The 20,012-nt window shown below is 33.7% G+C and overlaps 2 protein-coding genes across 2 annotated transcripts; both read right to left on the reverse strand.

Moving 5' to 3' along the window:
• Window positions 1-1,288: 1,288 nt before the first annotated feature.
• Window positions 1,289-6,213, reverse strand: LOC140449170 (uncharacterized). The gene is made up of 2 exons (XM_072542319.1): window positions 6,054-6,213; window positions 1,289-1,912 (listed from the first exon to the last, which is right to left on the reverse strand). Exons 1-2 carry the CDS (start codon window positions 6,066-6,068, stop codon window positions 1,364-1,366), a joined length of 564 nt encoding a protein of 187 aa, XP_072398420.1. The 5' UTR covers window positions 6,069-6,213; the 3' UTR covers window positions 1,289-1,363.
• A 6,313-nt stretch (window positions 6,214-12,526) lies between these two features.
• LOC140449172 (uncharacterized) lies at window positions 12,527-19,726 on the reverse strand. Its single transcript, XM_072542321.1, has 2 exons — window positions 19,562-19,726; window positions 12,527-13,041 (listed from the first exon to the last, which is right to left on the reverse strand). The coding sequence occupies exons 1-2, from the start codon at window positions 19,574-19,576 to the stop codon at window positions 12,736-12,738; spliced, it is 321 nt and encodes a 106-aa protein (XP_072398422.1). The 5' UTR covers window positions 19,577-19,726; the 3' UTR covers window positions 12,527-12,735.
• Between the last annotated feature and the right edge of the window lie 286 nt (window positions 19,727-20,012).

Below are 20,012 nucleotides of genomic sequence, written 5' to 3' on the forward strand. Positions count from 1 at the left end.
AAATGAGTCATGATGAAAATTACCTACTTATTAATGTGTTGTGAAGACCGAGCAGAATTTTAAGATATTGGCTACAAAATATAGGTATAGATAGTATTTTTTACCAAGGAGAAGTTTAGAAGAAGTTTTTAGAAGAAGTTTAAAAACACGCCAAGAAAACTATTCTGTTACTAATTTATACCTGAAATTTATTATTAAGAGGCTTGCTATGTTCTTGCTTTAATATATCCCACTGAAGATAAATTTAAATCACATTTTTTGTCATCTATTAGTATCAATGAACTAATTGCTAATATCAAGTATTCTCCAAGATATCCTCCCCTGGGATTGATGTGTATATATACATATATATATATATATACATATATATATATATATATATATATATATATATATATATATATATATATATATATATACAGAAACACATATATCATTCAAAGTGATGGAGTTAGAAACTGGACAAAAATTAAAACAAACATCTTAGATTCAGTTAGAGCAGCTCTGGACGAAAGCCAGAGAAATAAAACTAGTCTCTTCCAAAACGAAAAATTTCGTGGTTCTGTACAGAGGTGAAGGAAAAAGCTTACCTGAAGTACATATAAAATAAGACGTCACAAAAAGAATTTAAAACGAGCATTGGAAACGTGTCTCAAAAGAATTGGAGCATGATTATTATGGTTTACAAAAGAAATATGACACTTTATAAGAGGTCAAAGAGAGGAGGCAAAGTAATTAATAGACCCAAAACAAATCGAAAATAATGCATGGATTGGTTGTCTAAAGAAGTTATATACACAGAAATAGCAAATGACGTTGGTATCACAAACAACAGAAATTATTATTAAAGAAGTTCACATAAGCAACATTGAACTACAAAAAACACTAAAGAACAAAAAGCTGCAGGTAAAGATAGTTTACCAAATGAATTAAATTAATAATATATTAATAATAATAATGATTATTTAGGAAGCTTACATAAATTATAAGAAACAAAAAACATACTAAATACTAAATAAACATAAACAACATTTATTGACGTTTTCACTTCGAAAATTCGAAGTGAAAATTGAAACGCCAATAAACTTATTTTAACCTTCATTTGTGGCTTATTCCCAATAAAATAATATCTAATTTAAAATGCCACAAGAAAATAGCTTCAGAACAATATGTATTTATTATGTATTTTAAGAGTTTTACAATCTGTTTTGTTATTTCTCTAATAATAATTTTAATAGGTACTGTAAAAGAAAACTGTTGGAAGGACGAAAGAAAGAAAAATACTAAATTTATACAAAAATTTATTTATTTACTTATTTTAATTATCATTAGTCACTGGAATTAGTTAGTACTGAATCAGTCTTTATAAGGGATGAGGATGGGGATAATCGTGCGACTTTTTGTAATAATCCTGTCCATGAGGTGGCTTGTAGTCATGTGGGGGATGTCCAAAGTCGTGTTTTTGATGATTGTGGTCGTACCCGTGTCCAAAATCTTTATGGTCGTGTCCAAATCCATGCTCTTCATGTTTTTGATGTCCATATTCTTGTTTTTGTGGTTCGAAATGATGTTCTTTATATCCGTGGCCGTAGTCTTTGTGGTCGTGTCCAAATCCATGCTCTTCATGTTTTTGGTGCCCATATTCGTGTTTCGGTGGCTCGTAATGATGTTCTTTGTGCTCGTGGTCAAAACCATGTACTTCACCATGTTTCTGATGACCAAAATCATGTTTTTGTGGTTCATAGTGATGTTCTTTGTGATCATGACCGTAATCTTTGTAATCGTGACCAAAACCGTGCTCCAGCTTGCCATGGCCGTGGTCTGGAGGTCCATATCCGTGATCCTTATATTCGTGACCAGGTTGAGGAGCTCCTCGAATTAAAACGGTAACAGCAAGAAGTAAAATTGAGATCTAAAAAGAAAAAATATAGTTATAAAAGAGAATAATGCTTTATATTTGAGTTAATGAACTCTTGAATAAATCACGAACACTCATTTTACACATAAACCTAGCCCGAGCTTTTGGCTAAAAAGCTAATAAAAAAGCAGGTGGCATCAAAAAAAGCTTTTTTGGTCAACAATTCCTGCACTAAACTTTACAGTCAAACCATTAATGAGAAATACCAACAACAAAGAAATAATATATAAACATAAGGTACCAACAGAAATTAATGAAAATAATTGTGTAATTGAAAAGAAAAGAAATGAAGAAATGCCAAAAAAAATTGGATAAAGTCTAGAGAACGTTCCGAATGAAGGTAGCTACAAATGAAGGACATTTTTTATTTGGCAGTCTAAACGTGAAATAAGTATATAAGAAATGTACCATATTTTAAATATATATATATATATATATATATATATATATATATATATATATATATATATATATATATATATATATATATATATATATATATATATATATAAGAGTAAGAAAAAAGAAGTACTTGTGACTCGTTTGGAAAAAATATATAAATGTTTTGGATGGGTTGGAGTCAATAAAAGGACTATTGGTTAACTATTTATTATCTCGAGCTTTCAATTGTGTTTACAATTATTATCAAGAGCTGCTAAAAAAGACAAAATATCTTACAAAGTTGAACTAGAAAGAAAAAAAAATTTGTTAACTAACCAAATAAAATTAGTTTGGTTAATAAAATTGCTGCTAACATATTTCAAAAAGAATTACTATAAAAATGTCCTTATCTAATAAATGTTTCTCTGAAATTTTAATATAATTTTAAAAAAATTTTTTTTAACACAAAAACAATTGAATTTATAAATAAGTTAGAATAGCGACCAATTACAATAACTCAATGTCATAAATGCCAACTTAAAATTTTTATTTTTGACAATTATATTGCCAAAAATAAAATTTTGTTTAAAAATTCTTTTTTTTAGTAACAAAAAAGAAGAAGATTTATTCACCATATATATTTCCATATATTTGTTACATTTTTTCAGATATCTATCAATGGTCTCAGACCATCAATCTCAGACAGTGTTCTAGAATATATATGGATGGTACATTAAAATATTGTTCAAAATTCTATTATCAAATGTTTACAATTCATGGATTCATACTACAATGGCCACTACATTCCACTAGTATTTTGTTTATTGCCAGGTAAATTATCATCTACATATGAAACACGTTTCAATTTGATAATTACCAAATGTTCAGAGCTAACTTTAAATTTTTTTCCAAAAGGTATTGTCATTGGTTTTGAAAAATCAATTCATAAGGCTGTTAAATCAGTTTGGGGTCAATCTAAAATAATCGGATGTAGTAGATTCCATCTTTCGCAGGCTTGGTGGCGTAAAATTCAAGAACTTGGCTTAAAAATGATTACAAAAACAGAACTGAAGTGGGAAAATGGATTGGTCATTGCTTTGGTCTTCTTTTTCTACATCACCAAGAAGTCGGTGATTGTTTAGTTTTTGATCTGATCGAAATTATGCCCGAGATTGTCGAACTAAATGCTTTTGTTGATTATTTAGTTAAGACATAAATATGTAGATGAAAACTCAAAATTTCCACCGATACTCTGGGCAGCAAAATCTTCAGAAACTACGAGAACAACCAATGCATGTGAATCTTTTTATTCATATTCACATAAATCCTTTAATACATACCATCCGAATCTATTCGTGTTTTTAGAGGCTATCAATCAATATCAAAATGAGATCTACATTAGAATTCAAGAAATTTTTGAAAAGTAAAATAGAAAATTTTAATGAAAAAACTATTACTAGGCTAGAACATGTTAAATATATATCCCATTATTTTAGTTTTTAAGTAAGTTTATTATTATTTGCTATTTATACTGTAAGTTGTAAATGAAATTCACTATGATAATTGTGCCGCTGTGATATCCATGAACTGGACAGATTTATGGGTGGAACAAAAGTGGCGCAAGCTTGGAAAACATTAAAACAGTTTATAAAAAATGAGAAAAATGAAGACAACATTTCTCTCATAAAGTTAAATGAATGGGAAGAATATTATACGAAACTGCTGAAAGAGGATAGAGTAGAGTACAGATGGGAAAAGATAAGGGAATTAATAGACAACAGAGACGAAAGACAGGAAATCCCTATAATAACATTATCTGAATTGACGGAAACCTTAAAAGAGGTTAAAAACGGAAAAGCCGCAGGGCCTGGAGACATTCCCATAGAACTGGTTAAATATGGGCCGACTGCACTTTTAGAATTAATAGTAGACCTTTTCAATAAATGTATGTGTGGAGACCAGGAAATTCCTAAAGATTGGAATAAATCTTATATAAGCTCCATATATAAGAGAGGGAATAAAAGAGACTGTTCCAATTATAGAGATATTAGTGTGACGAGCTCTGTGGGCCGGTTGTACGGCAGAATATTAAAGAAGAGAGTTGAAAGACAGATACAAGATATTGAAGAACAAAGCGGCTTTCGTACCGGGAGATCCTGCCTTGATAATATATTTATCCTACGACAAATAATTGAAAAGCGTGTCGAAAGAAGTAGAGAGACCCATTTGGTATTTATAGACCTTGAGAAAGCATATGATAGTGTCCCGTTAAAGAAAATGTTTGAGGTCCTCAAAAGGTCCGGATTGGATTCGACGTATATCCGAGCGATATATAAATTGTACGAAAATGCAGTTAGTTGTGTAAAAATTGGAACCAGAACCTCAAATGAATTTAAAGTCACTAAAGGCCTAAAGCAAGGATGCTGTTTGTCACCGACACTCTTTAAAATATACGTCCAAGAAGCATTGAGGAATTGGAGAAATAAATGTAGATTTATGGGCATCGAAGTGGGACAAGAAACTCTGTATACATTGTTGTTTGCAGATGATCAGGTGGTGGTTGCAACCGATGAGGAAGATATAAATTATACGAATCGAAAATTATTTGAGGAATATGCCAAATGGGGGCTTACTGTAAACATAAGCAAAACAGAATATTTAAAAATTGGAGGAAATACCACAGATCTGAGGCTTGAAAACGCAGTCATAAAAGGCTGCAACCAGTATAAATATCTAGGAAGCATCATATCAGCAGATGGCAGAGTTAAGATAGATGTACAAAACCGAATAACCCAAGGGAAAAAATGCATCCGAATACTGAATTCATTACTGTGGTCTAATAAAATAAAGATGCATACCAAACTTCGCGTATACAGAGCAATTGTAGAACCAATTACCACATATGGTGCTGAATGTTGGACGATGACAAAGAATGAACGAGATAAAGTAGAAGTTGTGGAAATGGATTATCTTAGAAGGTCATGTCGAGTATCGAGAATGGAAAGAATCAGGAATGAGGAAATACGAAACCGTACAGGAATTAGAGATACTCTTTCAGATAGAATACAAGGAAGGCAATTACAATGGTATGGTCACGTGATGAGAATGGAGGAGGAGCGGTGGCCAAAGAAAGCCTTAATGTATGTTCCGCCAGAAAGAAGGAAAAGGGGAAGACCACCAAATTCCTGGAGAAGAGAAATTACAAAAACAATGCAATCTAGAGGCTTAGAAGAGGGAGATTGGAGAGATAGGAAAAGATGGAGGCTGAAATGCGGGAAGCGGCAATCGCCGTAGGACCCCCGTTATATGATGATGATAACGCAGTAAGACAACTTTTTTTTTAATTATGGGATTGATCCCCGCGGAGCTCGACGCCTGGACGAAAGTGTATATGCAAAAATATTTGACTTGGACGAAAGTGTTATTTCGTCAGGTAAAAATTTAAGGTAAAACTGAACTCATTACGATATTCCGGACGAAAGCGTATCTGCTCGTTTCTTTGTAGCAAACTTCATTAGGAAGGTTGTCAAAAACTCTAAATTATATTGACGAACGTTTGGTTAAAAAAATTACAAATTAGCAAAACTATTCAGTAACAGACATCAAAAGCAGAATTAATAAATTTTTGATTTTTATTCCGTTAATAACGTTTTTTATGGTGTTGTTTGTTACGATAATACAGTCTCTTATTGATGTTATACATATATCTTATGGACTTCTTAATAGAGTATTTTATTAGCAAATTCACACTTACCGTTAGTTTTGCCATCTTAACTTCCACAAACCACAGTTGTCTTACTCTTAAACTCGATTCTAAAACGATTCTTCTTCGACTGAACTAAAATTTGCGCATCTTCTAACATTTATATTCATTCTTACGGTATATATTTGCACAGGAAGTCCCTCATCATTAAAATCAAGCATGTTAATAAGCCGGTATTACCGTAAGCTGAAGACGGTTTTCCCCAGAATCCATCCACAAGCTCTTTTGCGACTTCTGCATCTTCAAAATAAAAGAATGCGTAGGAATTTGTAAATGTTGGCAAAACAGAGACGGATTAAGAATAATTAGTGACAAATTGATTTACATTTTAGTATACGTTACTAAAAGTGACGAAGAAGTTTTTTATCCCGAACGAATTCTTATGAAAATATTTGTAAAATTCTAGTTCAACTTTGTAATAAGAAATAAAAAATGATTTATTAAACATTTTAAATTTCTATTAAAATAATCTATTTTTTGCAGTTTTTTGATTATATTTTTGATATTATTTATTATTATGGACATATTTTGTTTATTTTAAATGTTTTTTTACGAATAGTAAATGAGAACGAGGTTTAAAACAAGCTCCACATAAAATTAGTTTTTAAGTGTTAAAAAGCAACAAAATAATTACAGTTTTACTTACAAAGTGAATCTAAGTGATTTTTCTCACCACAAGTATAAAATCTATGAGTACAAATATTTATTTAATCTAAATAATTAACATTTAAGTTAGATTCACGTAAACAAGAATCAATTTTTGGTTATAAAGCAACAACCTTTTACTGCTACCGTTTATCAGTTCTGATATCGAGGAGACAGGACTGAGAGTTATCTATGATAATAATCAAAAATGGATAATTTTCCGCCTCTTGGGGCCCCTGAACAAGAACTGGAGCAACGTTCATCAAATACAAATATAAATCAATCTTTTGCAACTGCCACAAATCAAAATGTAGGGGAAACCGGGGCAAAATGAGCACCGGGGCATGATGAACAATTCCTTAAATTTAGAAAATTTCCAATGCAGTTCGGCAACACCTCTCTAGCATAATGTAAAAAGCGCGTGCCCGTAACAGGCAACTCAGTTTAGACGAATCAACCGTTCGCTGCGGTCGTTATTTGTAATAGATATCTCTTTGTACACGTGATATAATTTTGTATGATATTGTTTAGTATACTACGGCAATCAGCGATTAGTTTTTAAAATTGTTACAGCTCTAAGATCAAAAGGTGAGTTTAGTTATTACATTATTGTAACTTAAATCAAAAGAATTGTTGTGGTTTCTTTTAAGGAGGCAAAAATAGTTAAATATGAAGCGTGGGGCATAATGAGCGGGGCAAAATGAGCAATAATAGGGTGCCCATAATGCCCCTGTCCGTATTGCTCCTCGTTATCAAGCTGTTAGATACACTCTTAAACCAACGTTTGTTTCTATTTCAGTTAAGCAAATATGGTGCGTAATTATATAAAACAGACCAACAGACAATCTTGGACAGAAAATGGAATGGCACAAGCAATTGATGCTGTTATAAATCGAAACATGGCGTGTCAAACTGCTGCTACAAATTATGCTGTTCCTCGTGCTACTTTACAACGTCGCATACGTAAATACCAAGCCAATCAAGACATGTCTTGTGCCGTTAAAAAAGGCATGGGATTCTTCAAACCGGTATTTACACCAGAGCAGGAATTGGAGTTGGTTGGCTATATTCAAGATATGGAAAATCGCCTTTTTGGGCTTACATCAAGAGACCTTTGAAAAGTTGCATATCAGTTAGCAGAACGAAACGAAATTTCCCATAACTTTAATCATACCACCAAAATGGCGGGAGAAGATTGGTTGTCTGCTTTCCTTAAAAGGCATGATGTTCTATCTTTGAGAAAACCAGAGGCAACTTCTGCAGCACGCGCTATGGGGATTAACAAAATTTCAGTAAATAAGTTCTTTGAACTTCTAACTACGACTATTGAGAAATACCAGATAACGGCAGATCGATTATTTAATGTTGATGAGACTGGCATAACCACTGTTGCCAAAAGTCTCAATAAAATTATCGCAACCAAAGGGAAACAGCAAGTTGGGTCTTTGTCGTCCGCAGAGAGAGAGGGAAGATGTTTACTGTGGAAATATGTATGGGTGCAGATGGTTCATTCATGCCTCCACTTTTTATTTTTCCAAGGAAACGAATGAAGCCGGAACTGTTAGATGGCGCACCACCAGGGTCTTGGGCTGAGTGTAATGATTCAGGCTGGATGGAAGGTGATTTGTTTGTTAAATGGTTTAAAAAATTCGTAGCATGGTCAAGAGCTTCAAAAGAAAATATTGTGTTGTTATTGTTAGATGGCCATTTTACGCACACAAAAAATTTAAAACTTATTGACCTTGCAAGACAGCATGGTGTAGTTCTGTTGTGTTTTCCACCTCATTGTACCCATAAACTCCAGCCACTAGAAGCTTCATGTAAGCTTCATGAAACCATTAAGTGTCTATTACGCTGACGAAATAAAAAATTGGTTAAGGTTGAATCCAGGTCGAGTAGTTACTCACTACCAAGTAACTGAACTTTTTGGAAAGGCGTTTATTCGAGCGGGAACAATGTCAATAGCTATAAATGGTTTTAAAGCTACCGGGATATGGCCACCTAACCCAAATATTTTTGTGGATGCTGATTTTGTGGCAGCGGATACTACAAATATAGAACAGTCGCAAAATGCTGGAATTATGGAGCCTCGGCAGAACACGCCACCTTCACAAAGCATAAGGCACTCTCCACAACCTGGACCGTCAAACAGATCACCTTCTTCAGACTTACCTTCCCAAAACATAAGGCACTCCCCACAGCCTGGGATGTCAAACAGATTGCCTTTTCACGATTTACCTTATCAAAATGATAAGCCAACTAAATTTGTGTTTGCTTCTCCATAGCAAATTTTACCCATTCCAAAGACTACAAAGAAACAAAGGCAGACAAGAAATCGGGGAAAGATAGCTATTTTAACAGAATCGCCCTACAAGAACGAGCTCATGGAGTCAACTCAAATTAAAGAGGCTAGAAATTCTAACGCTGAATCTAAAAAACGAAAAGTGTTTAAGAATGACGAGGATGAAAAAGAAAACAAAACAGAAAACGTAAACACAAAAACAGAAGCCAAAAGGTCTAAAACCAATGTGAAAAAACAAAAAACTGTTGAAGATGACTCGGAAAGTGACGTTTCCGATGTAGATTGTTTATACTGTGGATACTCATACTTGCAATCAACTGAAGGGTGAGTAAGTTGTTGTGTATGCGAAAAATGGGCTCATTACTCCTGTGCTGGAGAAGAGGACGATGACGATGAGTGTAAATATATTTGTGAACAGTGCCAGAAATAAGCAAAACTTTTCTTAAATGCTGTGCTCATTGTGCCCCATACCCGGGGCAAAATGGTTTTTTGTTAACTTAACATTTTTTATTATTTTTTTTATTGTTAAGTGAGTTTTAGGTTAAAATTGTATTTTGTAATAAAAAATAATAAATATGTAACTATATAGAACTAAAATAATTTCCATATTACCACGAACAAGATCAAATTTACCCAATGTCCTTAGGGTGCTCATTATGCCCCGGCTTCCTCTACCTAAATTTCCATCCAAAATGGATGGAAATCCAACAAGCAATCGTTTTTCCTGCGCTGGAAAATACAAAATTGGAAGACTATCTATTTGCAGTTTGTGATTTAATGCATCCAAAAAATATTCTATTTTCCTCTAGAATGTCAAATGGTCGAATTTTCACTTATCTAACAAGCGAAACTTTAGTTAACAATTTTAGGGATAATAACTGTTAACCACCAAAAACTTCAGGCTCGTAAATTAATGTTACCAAATGAAAGATTATTGATATCAAATGTTTGTTCTTCAATCCCACATTCAATTATTGAAAATGCACTTTCTAATTTGGGATTAACTTTGGTAACTCCAATAATTTTTTTAAAAATTGGTACATCAAATCCTAATTACAAACACATTTTCAGTTTCAGAAGGCATACTTTTATTTCTCTCACAGTCTTATCAATACCCGACTCAATACTTGTGAATTACAAAATGATATCATATCGTATATTTCTTGTAATGGGGGACCTATGTACTAATTGCAGGCAAGCGGGACATTCAGCTGAAAATTGCCCAACTACTAAGGAAACTCAAACATCTCAAACACAAAATGCTGCTCCAACTACTTCAACTGATCCAATAGACAATGAATACATTCCCCTAACGCAAAACATATCTTCTTCGACTCTTACACTATCGACTAAACCGGATATCCATATTTTACCATCTACTCATGTTACAGAAAGCACTGATTTTCAACAAATGTCCCACGATCCCCTCTCAAACAAACGAAATTGCTCTGAAATTATATCCCCTCCACCAAATGAGACTCCAGTAAATAACCCCTTTCCAGACCCTAAATTAAAAAAGCCAAAGTCTTCAATCACAGACATAGGAACCATCAAAGTAACTAACGATATAAAAAATTCAGCTAGACAAATATATGAAGATACTTCAGTAAACCATTAGCAGATATACTGCAAACCTGACCCAGTAAGCTCACTAAAAACTTAAACAAACGATCTACAAAATCTACTGAAACTTTTAAATCAACTATATGAAAATTTATCAAATAGGAAATCAAAAAATAGATGCACTAGACTTCGAAACAAAATAATTAAATCCATACAATCAGAAACTAGCACCGAATCCGATAATGAAATTGTAAAAGATATATTATAATGGCTTTCTCAATTATCCAGTGGAACCTACGAGGGTATTACACTCGCCTTGAGATATTACAACAAATGATTAAAAAACTGACTTCATTCATACTTTTTTTACAGGAAACTCATTTTAAAAATACTAAAGTTCATAATTTAAAACACTTCATGTGCACATATAAAAATAGAGAAAATGTAGACCAAGCTAGTGGTGGCGTAGCAATTTACACTCATTCATCCATCGATGTAGAAATTCTTCACGCCACGTTGATTTCATAAAAAATGACTAACGAATTTAAATTGAACTTCTCACAGCAACCAAAAGTACTATGAAGGTTAAAACTAATGTTTTGAAGGGAAGGCACATTCTACAGCCTACAGCAAAAAACTGAACAGTTTAAGAATAAAAAGAGTATGGCCCACACACCCCCTGGTTTCAGTTGCCCCCATCACCCTACAGAATAACCTTCTACAAGCTATAACATGGCCAAATACGAGAAGTCCTTGAATAAAGTGATATATTTAAGTCTTTTTAATCGTTTGGTTACAGAAAGAATGATAAAATTAACATTTTAAAAGATTTAAACATATCAAAAATATAAAAATGTATTGAAGAGACTCAATATGGATACAAAAATGTATTTGCAACGATAGAAACACTGCTTACTTTATATATATTACTCCACAATTAACAAGATTATAAAGAAAAGGTATCATTTGTTTTATTGATTACAGAATATCCTTCCGCAAACTGTGATGGTGAACCAGAAGTTTAGTGCATGTTCACAAATTCTCCCATTCATCATTTGTATCTTGTTTCGCAGATTATTGTTCCAAAGTATATTCTAATAGGCTTTGTTTATGAATAACTTTGTGTAAAGATTCTGTTCGTGATTTTTAATTTGCTATTGCTAGCGAATTGGACTTTTGCCAAGGCTTTATAACCCTTTATTCTTGTTTAAGATCTTCTTTTTTCCTTTTCTTAATTCAAACATATCCAAATCACTCTTCATTGCTTTTCTTTATATTTCTTTGAGCCTTCCTCTCCTTTTTTTCATTAAATACTTCTTTCTGTTAGGATCACTCTCGGTATTTTTAACTGTACATACAGTACTAAAAAAACAAATGAGCATTAAATTTGAGATATTTCTCGTTAATTAATACTAATCGCAATTCATATCTACATCATCCTCATCCTCTGAATCATCTCCTACATTAATTATCACCGTTTCAATATCTTCCTGCAAGTTTTCCACTGCAAACATTTTTTCTTCTACTTTCTTGAAGTGGTTCACATAATTATGCCGCTGATCTTTAGATACGCGTTGGTAATCTTCCTTTATCAACCGTTCTACCGTTTTTTCTTTAAAATCGACGTTGTTTGAAGCCACATACCTTTGTCATACCCAGTCATACCCTGTTTAAAATTCACGACAGATACTGCCAACGGCTCCATGATGTAGGTACTTTCATCTATTTGCGAAAATAAAATAGAACTGAACTTTCATAGTGTTTGCCAACAAGTTTTTGGTCTAATGGCTAGTACTCAAATCCTGCTTAAGTTAAAAAGTTATAGTATAGTTTCTTAAAAATATCGTCCACAATATTGAACAAAAAGCAAATCCCTATGGAAAATGCATATGTATTGGAGGTCTACGTAGTTTGTGCACTACTTTTACCTAGGTATAAATAAAAGACTCTAAAATTTAATAAATATTCTATTTGAAATAAATAAATAAATAATAAATAAAAGCAAACACTTTGGACCCGATAAGTAGCGAGAAAATATTTTGGAAATATCATCTGCACGTAGAAAAGGTTTAATTTCCAATTTGTTTAGAATATACTTGAGAACATAATTTGATGGACTTCTTCATTTCAAACCTTTTTTGTTGTACTTCATCCCATTTTTAACTAAAACCTAATGCCAAAAGGGCCAAGATTGAAACCAACATATGGATACCTTTGGCCATATTGGTAGTGTCCGTGGTAATGAGGATAGTGATCGTAGCCATAAGAAGGATAGCCGTGGTGGTGATGGTGGTGATCGTTGTCGTAATGCCCATGATGGTGGTGATCGTAGTCATGGCCGCCGTGATGATAGTGGTTATCGTAATGACCGTGGTCATGGTGGTCATTTCCGTGGTGATGGTCATGCTGAGGGGCACCCATAGTCAACGATATATTTATTGCTGCAACTAACACTAGGACACAAAGAAGCTGAAAAAGAAAAGCGACATTAATAATAAAGTAAATACAATCTAAAATTATGATCAAGATTAGAATATCTTGATTAAGACATAGAATGATGCTGGACTTATGAGACTATTTTATCAACAAATTCTTGTAGAACTCAACAAACAGATGATGACTATGCTTAGCAAATATGCAATTCAATTAAACTTGACTTAGGAGATTTGAAATGACGATCGAGTGTAATAATTCATTGTAGCGAGGTTTATTAATTCGTGTATAAAACAGGAATTACTCCACCGTGCTCCAACGTTCCAGACCATCCATTCGCCAAGACAGTGACCAGAATTACATTTAACTTGTAATATTTTACACAAGAGCAGTTCGTTTCCACAGAGGTGATCGCAATCATGAAGATTGGGGCTGGAAAAATTTGGATACCAATCAAAATTTTTAAAACTGCAGCAACCCTCAAACTAATTGAAACTAATTTTCTGCAGATGCAAGGGAAACTGTGAAAGTATATGTGGTTGCCGACAAATAGGCCTCAAATTCTCTGCAGTTTGCCTCAATTGTTCTGGTGAAACCTGCCCACAATGACGCCAATTCTTACTTCCGTTTATTCGCAAACATTCACCTTCGATACTGAATTAGATCCTGAACTGCAGCCTGGACCATCAAGGAAAGTGAAGAAACAATAGATAGAAAACAACTTTTAAAATATAAAATTATGTTCTAATATTCAAGAAGCCGGTCAACTTCTTCTTCTTAACATGCCATACACCAAAGTGCGTAGGCGACTATCTCATTACTAGAATTCTGTTCTTGGCGGCGTGACACAGCTCGCCTGTATTGTGTATTCCTGTCCATTCTTTAATATTCCTTAACCAGGATAATTGTTTGCGGCCGGCTCCTCTCCTACCTTCGATCTTTCCTTGTAGGATTAACTGTGGTATTTCATATTTTGCTCCTCTCAATATGTACCCAAGTTAACCAATCTTGCGTGTTTTAATTAATTCAAAGAGTTCTCTTTCCACGCCGGCTCTCTTAAGGACGTCATCGTTTCGAACTCTATCCACCCAAGGTATGCGCATCATTCTTCTCAATGACCACATTTCAAATGCTCGTTTCAAAAAGTCCACGTTTCCATGCCATAAAGCAAGATGGACCATATGTAGCACTTGACCATTCTGTAGCGTATTTCGAAATTTAGGTTTTGATTACATAGAAGCGGTCTGAATTTCACAAAAGCTTGTCTTGCCATTTGTATTCGGGTTTTTATCTCTTGTTGTGGATCCGATTGGTCATTGATTGTGGTGCCAAGGTATTTAAAAGTTTTCACGCGTTTTATGCGATCGTCACCTATGCATATTATCGGGTTTTCTGGAGGGTTTCTGCTAATGACCATCTATTTCGTTTTCAAAATGTTGATTTTGAGGCCATATTTTTTACCTATGCTATTCACCCTATCAAGTAATAACTGCTGATTTTCCAAATTATCAGTTATAATCACTGTGTCGTCCGCATAGCGTAGGTTGCTAATTGGTATGCCGTTCACCTTAATGCCTAATTCCATGTCTTCTAATGCTTCCGCAAATATATTTTCAACATATAAATTAAAAAGCATCGGAGAGAGTATGCAGCCTTGGCGGACACCTTTCCGGATTTCAAATTCATCCGTATATTGGTCTTGCTCAATCCTCACCTTTGCCATTTGGTTCCAGTATAGATTCTGAATAATTCTGATCTCCTTCTGGTCAATGTTGGCCCTATGTAGTAGTTCCATCATGATATCATGTTTAACATTGTCAAATGCCTTCTCGTAGTCGATGAAGGTGAGGTAGACATATTTTCGTTGATCTAAACAGTTTTGTATTAAGGTGTTCAAACATAAAATTGCCTCTCTTGTTCCTAGTCCTCCCTTAAAACCGAATTGTGTTGACCCGCTAAGTTCTTCTAGTATCTTGTACATTCTTGAGTGTAATATCCTAAGGAAGAGTTTCAGCAAGTGACTCATTAAACTGATTAAGCGGTGTTCAGTGCATTTTGTGGCATTAGCTGTTTTTGGGATCATCACAAAGGATGACTGCAGCCATTCTCGCGGAATGTAACCAGTATCATAAATTCTATTGAACAGCTTTACCAAGATTTCGATATTCTCCTCGTCTAGTAGTTTTATTGCTTCTATATTAATTTCATCTGGACCTGTTGCTTTATGCATCTTTGTGGTTCTAACTGCATATTCTATTTCACTTCGCATTATTGATGGCCCTGATAAGTTTTCGGAAGGAAGTTTGCGCGTTGGTTGTGTTGGTCTTTCCTCATTAAAAAGTCTTTCTGCGTATTCTTTCCACGCCATTGCTATCTCCTCTTCTGACTCTATGTATTCGTTTCTGTCGTTGCGTATTCTTGTTCTGTGGTGGCTTTTGTTTATATTCGATATTTCTTTGATCTTCTTATGTAGTCCAAAACTATCTCCTTTTTCCTGGTAAAACTAGTAAACTAGTCATAGTAAAATCCAGTTCGATTGAACTTTTTAGGCGCGCTGCTAACAAAGTCGCAGTGGCCATGATGATTTCCAATCTCCGCTAGGAGTGGCACGAGAAGAAGAAGTAAAATCCAGAGAAATTAATGAAATTAAACATATTTGTAGTGAAAATTATTCATTGAAAACCGTCTATAATATTGTGCTGATGTCTTTTTATTGTAAAATGCCTTATTGCAAAGATAAGCCTATCTAAAAATCACTGAAATTATAGTCCACGGCCACAGAGGGAAAATGCCATCCGGAAGTCATGCACAAATTTTGGAATTTACGAAAGTTCTGAACGGAAAAAATCCTTCGTAAACATTGGATTTTCGAGGACTGTTTGTTAAGAGTATTAAACTTGGTATATACTGCTTCATGATCAGATAGTACTGCATTAATAATTGTAGAACGTAAATCAAGGGGTGAGAAATCTGAGACAATATAATCAATTATGGTAGATGTTGTTTTAGTAATTCTTGTAGGAGAATTAACGTGCATTGTGCAATCATACGATTCGAATATATTGACCAAGGATAATTGGGTAGCACAAGTAACAGCGTAATTAATATTGAAGTCAGCGCATAGAATATTTCTGCTTTTATTGGGCAGGTTGTCTAACAAATTTAACAGGTTCTGAAAAAATAGTTCCTTGAAATAATCAGGTAATCTTTAAATGCAAAGAATGTATAAATTAAGATTCTTATTCTAAACCAATGAAAACTCAAAAAAAAATTCACTCAACAGAACAGAACAGAGATCGGTGTAAAATCCAGATAAATTAATGAAATTAAACAAATTTTTAGTTAAAATTACTCTATGAACAACACTCTATAATATAACTCATGTCGTTTTGTTGCAAAATGATCAGAAAAAAGTTATAAGGCCTAAAAGAAAATTTGTTAAAAATTTTTTAGGTATTTGTGTTTATAAATTTTTATTTTTAATTTTACAATAAAAGTAATGAAAATAAAGTTATAGAAAATTTAATTGGGTAAAAATAATGTTTAATAAAATTTTCTTTAGGATTGCTAATTTACGAGATACAGCTCGAAAACCAAGATGGTGTTCGGGTGTTCAATTTTTATTGATTGCATTTCTACAAAAATAATAAAACACATGAGACTACATAATATATTATCATATCCCAACCAGGTCTACATCGAATTAAAAATTGGAATAGTTTCGCCACTATTTAACACGTTAAGTGCCACCATGTTAAAAAGAAACGCAGTTTTGGGGGCCACTGTGTAAAATTCATAAATATTTATTAAAAATGCCCTATTTAACTGTGTCTTTTATAATTTATATGTTATGTTGTTATTTTCTCATAAAAACAATATTGTATCGAAATGGATACAAGTGGCCCATTTTCATAAATTGACGCTATGGGCCACTTGTATCGATATGGATTCAGCATTATACACTATAAAAAGGAGACCTGTAAAAGGAGCAACACAGGTTGTACTGTTTTAAAATGGAAGGACAAAAATTAGAGTACAATAAATGTAAAGCCTTTATCGATCTTTCTGAAGGCATATTCTACTATGATAGTTTATGAAAAGGGATCAAATATTATCGAAAATTACCAGTAGAATTACTAACAGGAACTACGCTAACACACTACCGAGCATAAAATTAGGGTCACTCCGTAAGTTGAATTTATTTTAGAAATTATTATTCTGTTTTAACTATTTTCGGTTGTAACATAGTTTACTAACGGATTGCTTAAAGAAAACAACGTTTTTGTCGTTTAAAGTTTATTAAAAATAATGGAAATGAAGAATTTTCCTTTGATATACTAAATATTGAAAAGGGACAATTTTAATTTGATGTGCTTTTTGTTGAAAAAAAGAAATTTTAAGAACTTCAGTAGCGAGTATTCCCTCCTCTGACAGTTATAACAGCTTGCAAACGACAAGGCTTGCTTTGGATCAGATTTTAGATCACATTCTGCGGAATATTATTCCATTCTTTCACCAATATGTCGCTAAGCTCTCTCGAATTTCTGGGGGCCGGCACATGACTCCGTAAACATCTCTCCATCTCATCCTAAACATGTTCTATGGGATTGATATCTGGACTGCCAGCAGGCCAAACAAATCGTGTGATTTGAACCTCGTCAAGATACTCAGTAACTATCCTAGCAGTGTGGGGCCGTGCATTGTCATACATAAATATTGCGTCGTCTCCAAGAATAACCATAAACGGTAAAACATGGTCCCATTCTCGATAAATACTAACTCCGTGCAAGCATCAAACGATATGCCTCCCCATGCCATAACTGATCCTCCACCAAATAAAAGACGCTCGGCAACACATGCTTGAGCATATCTCTCGCCTGGACGTCGCCACACTCTTACACGTTTGTCTGAGCCCGTAAGACAGAATCTCGATTCATCGGAAAACAATACACGACTCCTATCCTGCATTGTCCAAGCAGAGTGTTCTCGTGCAAAATTCAATCCGGCAATTCGGTGTTCACGGGAAAGCGGCGGTCCAGTTACTCTAGATCGAGAAGATAAACCAGCAGCATGAAGTCGTCTTCTAACTGTTCATTCACTTATGTTTATATTTCTCACTTCTTGCAGATGATTTCGAAGAGAAACTACCGTGACCGTTCGGTTTCTCAAAGCACTAGAAACGACAAAGCGGTCATCTCTAGCTGTTGTAATCCTGCCTCGACCTGAACCAGGTCTTCGAGTAAGCAGACCTGTCTCTTCGTACCGTTGTCATACTCGAGAGACTTACACCAACGTTTCTCGCAGTTTCGCGCTGACCGTGGTCATCTTCTAACGCCGCCACAATTCTTGCCGCCACAACAGAATTTATGCTCATTGCAATACACTGACAGTGATAACAATATACAAACAGTTTACAATTGACGTTAAACCCATAGAAACAAAAACTGTGCTGATAACGGTTTTTAGGAATCAGGCTAAGGGGCCCTTTTAATCTCAAACGCTTGTCGAAACAACAACGACAACAGTTTTTTTTTTCAAGAAATCCATTAGTAAACTATGTTTCAATCGAAAATAGTTAAAACAGAATAATAATTTCTAAAATAAATTCAAATTACGGAGTGACCCTAATTTTATGCTCGGTAGTGTAAATGCGTATTGTGTACATCAGATGGTAACGAAGAAAAAAATGTCCATCACCAAATTCAAAGAACAAGTTGTCACTCAGCTTTTTTACGAAAATTTTACATGTCCTTCTCCGCCTAATAACATCAACGAAAATCATATTTTAGTGGATGATATTAAGAAAAGAAGATGTATGGCTTGCTACGAAAGGCTAACATACATCCACGATTGGAAATATGCCCAAGCCAAATCTTCGCAAACTCGCTACAAATGTAGTACTTTTTGATTTAAATTAATTATATTTTATTTTTAACAAAATGTGTTTAATTATCAACTTGTAAAAAAAGTCGTTGGTCAAAAACTATGCTTTATAAGTTCCCCATTCAATTAAGTACAAACCCTGCATTCTTTTGAATTCAGATAGCCTAAAGTGAACGTATTCCTTTGTATCCGTTTGGATACAGGTGGCCAAAAGTGATCAAAGTCATTTATATCTAATAGGATACAAATGGCGCTTAAGGTGTTAAGAAAGGAAATAAATCGTTGTTGAGAATTGTAGGTCAATTACAGTACCAACCTTAGTAAGTAAAGTTTTTGAAAAATGTATTCATAAAAGAATATTTGTCCTTTCTTAGTAATTATAATATAATAAATTTACATCAGAATAGGTTTCTACCGAGTATATCAACAGACATTTTTTCAGTTTTAATTCATAAGTAATTCATTAAACCGTTGATTGATTAAACCAAAGGAGATTTTTTATTGTACCCCTCTTTTTTGATTTAATTAAAGCGTTTGTCGATAGAATCAAAGCATTTATGAAATACCTCATTTATAATAGATCAGTTCAGAACGTAAACAAAAACATTACGAAAAACAAGAATAAACATTCATTTCCACGCAAACAATTATTACAATATTTTCAACAACTTACCGATATATTAGCCATTTTGTCTTATAGCTTTTATAACCAAAAACACTTTTCTGAGAAGCACCTTCGTTATTTGTTGATCAATATTTGGATACTTTCTTTTTTATACCAAGATATTTATATACGGCATCAGCCTCTTTCATATACCGTTCAAAAAGGGATTTCCCAGAATGGCGTCCTCATTTAAGAGCATAAAAAATGTAAACCACGAAAGAAACTAAGAGTTGTGTGCGTGTATAATTAACATAAAATGCAAATATTCGCTGCAAAATAGAAAAGTAGCAAGAGAGGTTCCTGGTAGTTGTTTATTTGAATATTGGAAATCAATTATAAATGATATTGAAGCTCATTAATACTAATGGTTGACGTCATTCGGCGGACCAGGGCTGATATACGTAGATTTGTTTATACTGTACAGTTGGTTCCTAAAAAAACTGATACGACTCTTAGTAAG

The sequence above is a fragment of the Diabrotica undecimpunctata genome, chromosome 8, assembly GCF_040954645.1.
Source record: "Diabrotica undecimpunctata isolate CICGRU chromosome 8, icDiaUnde3, whole genome shotgun sequence".
Classification (NCBI taxonomy): Eukaryota; Metazoa; Arthropoda; class Insecta; order Coleoptera; family Chrysomelidae; genus Diabrotica; species Diabrotica undecimpunctata.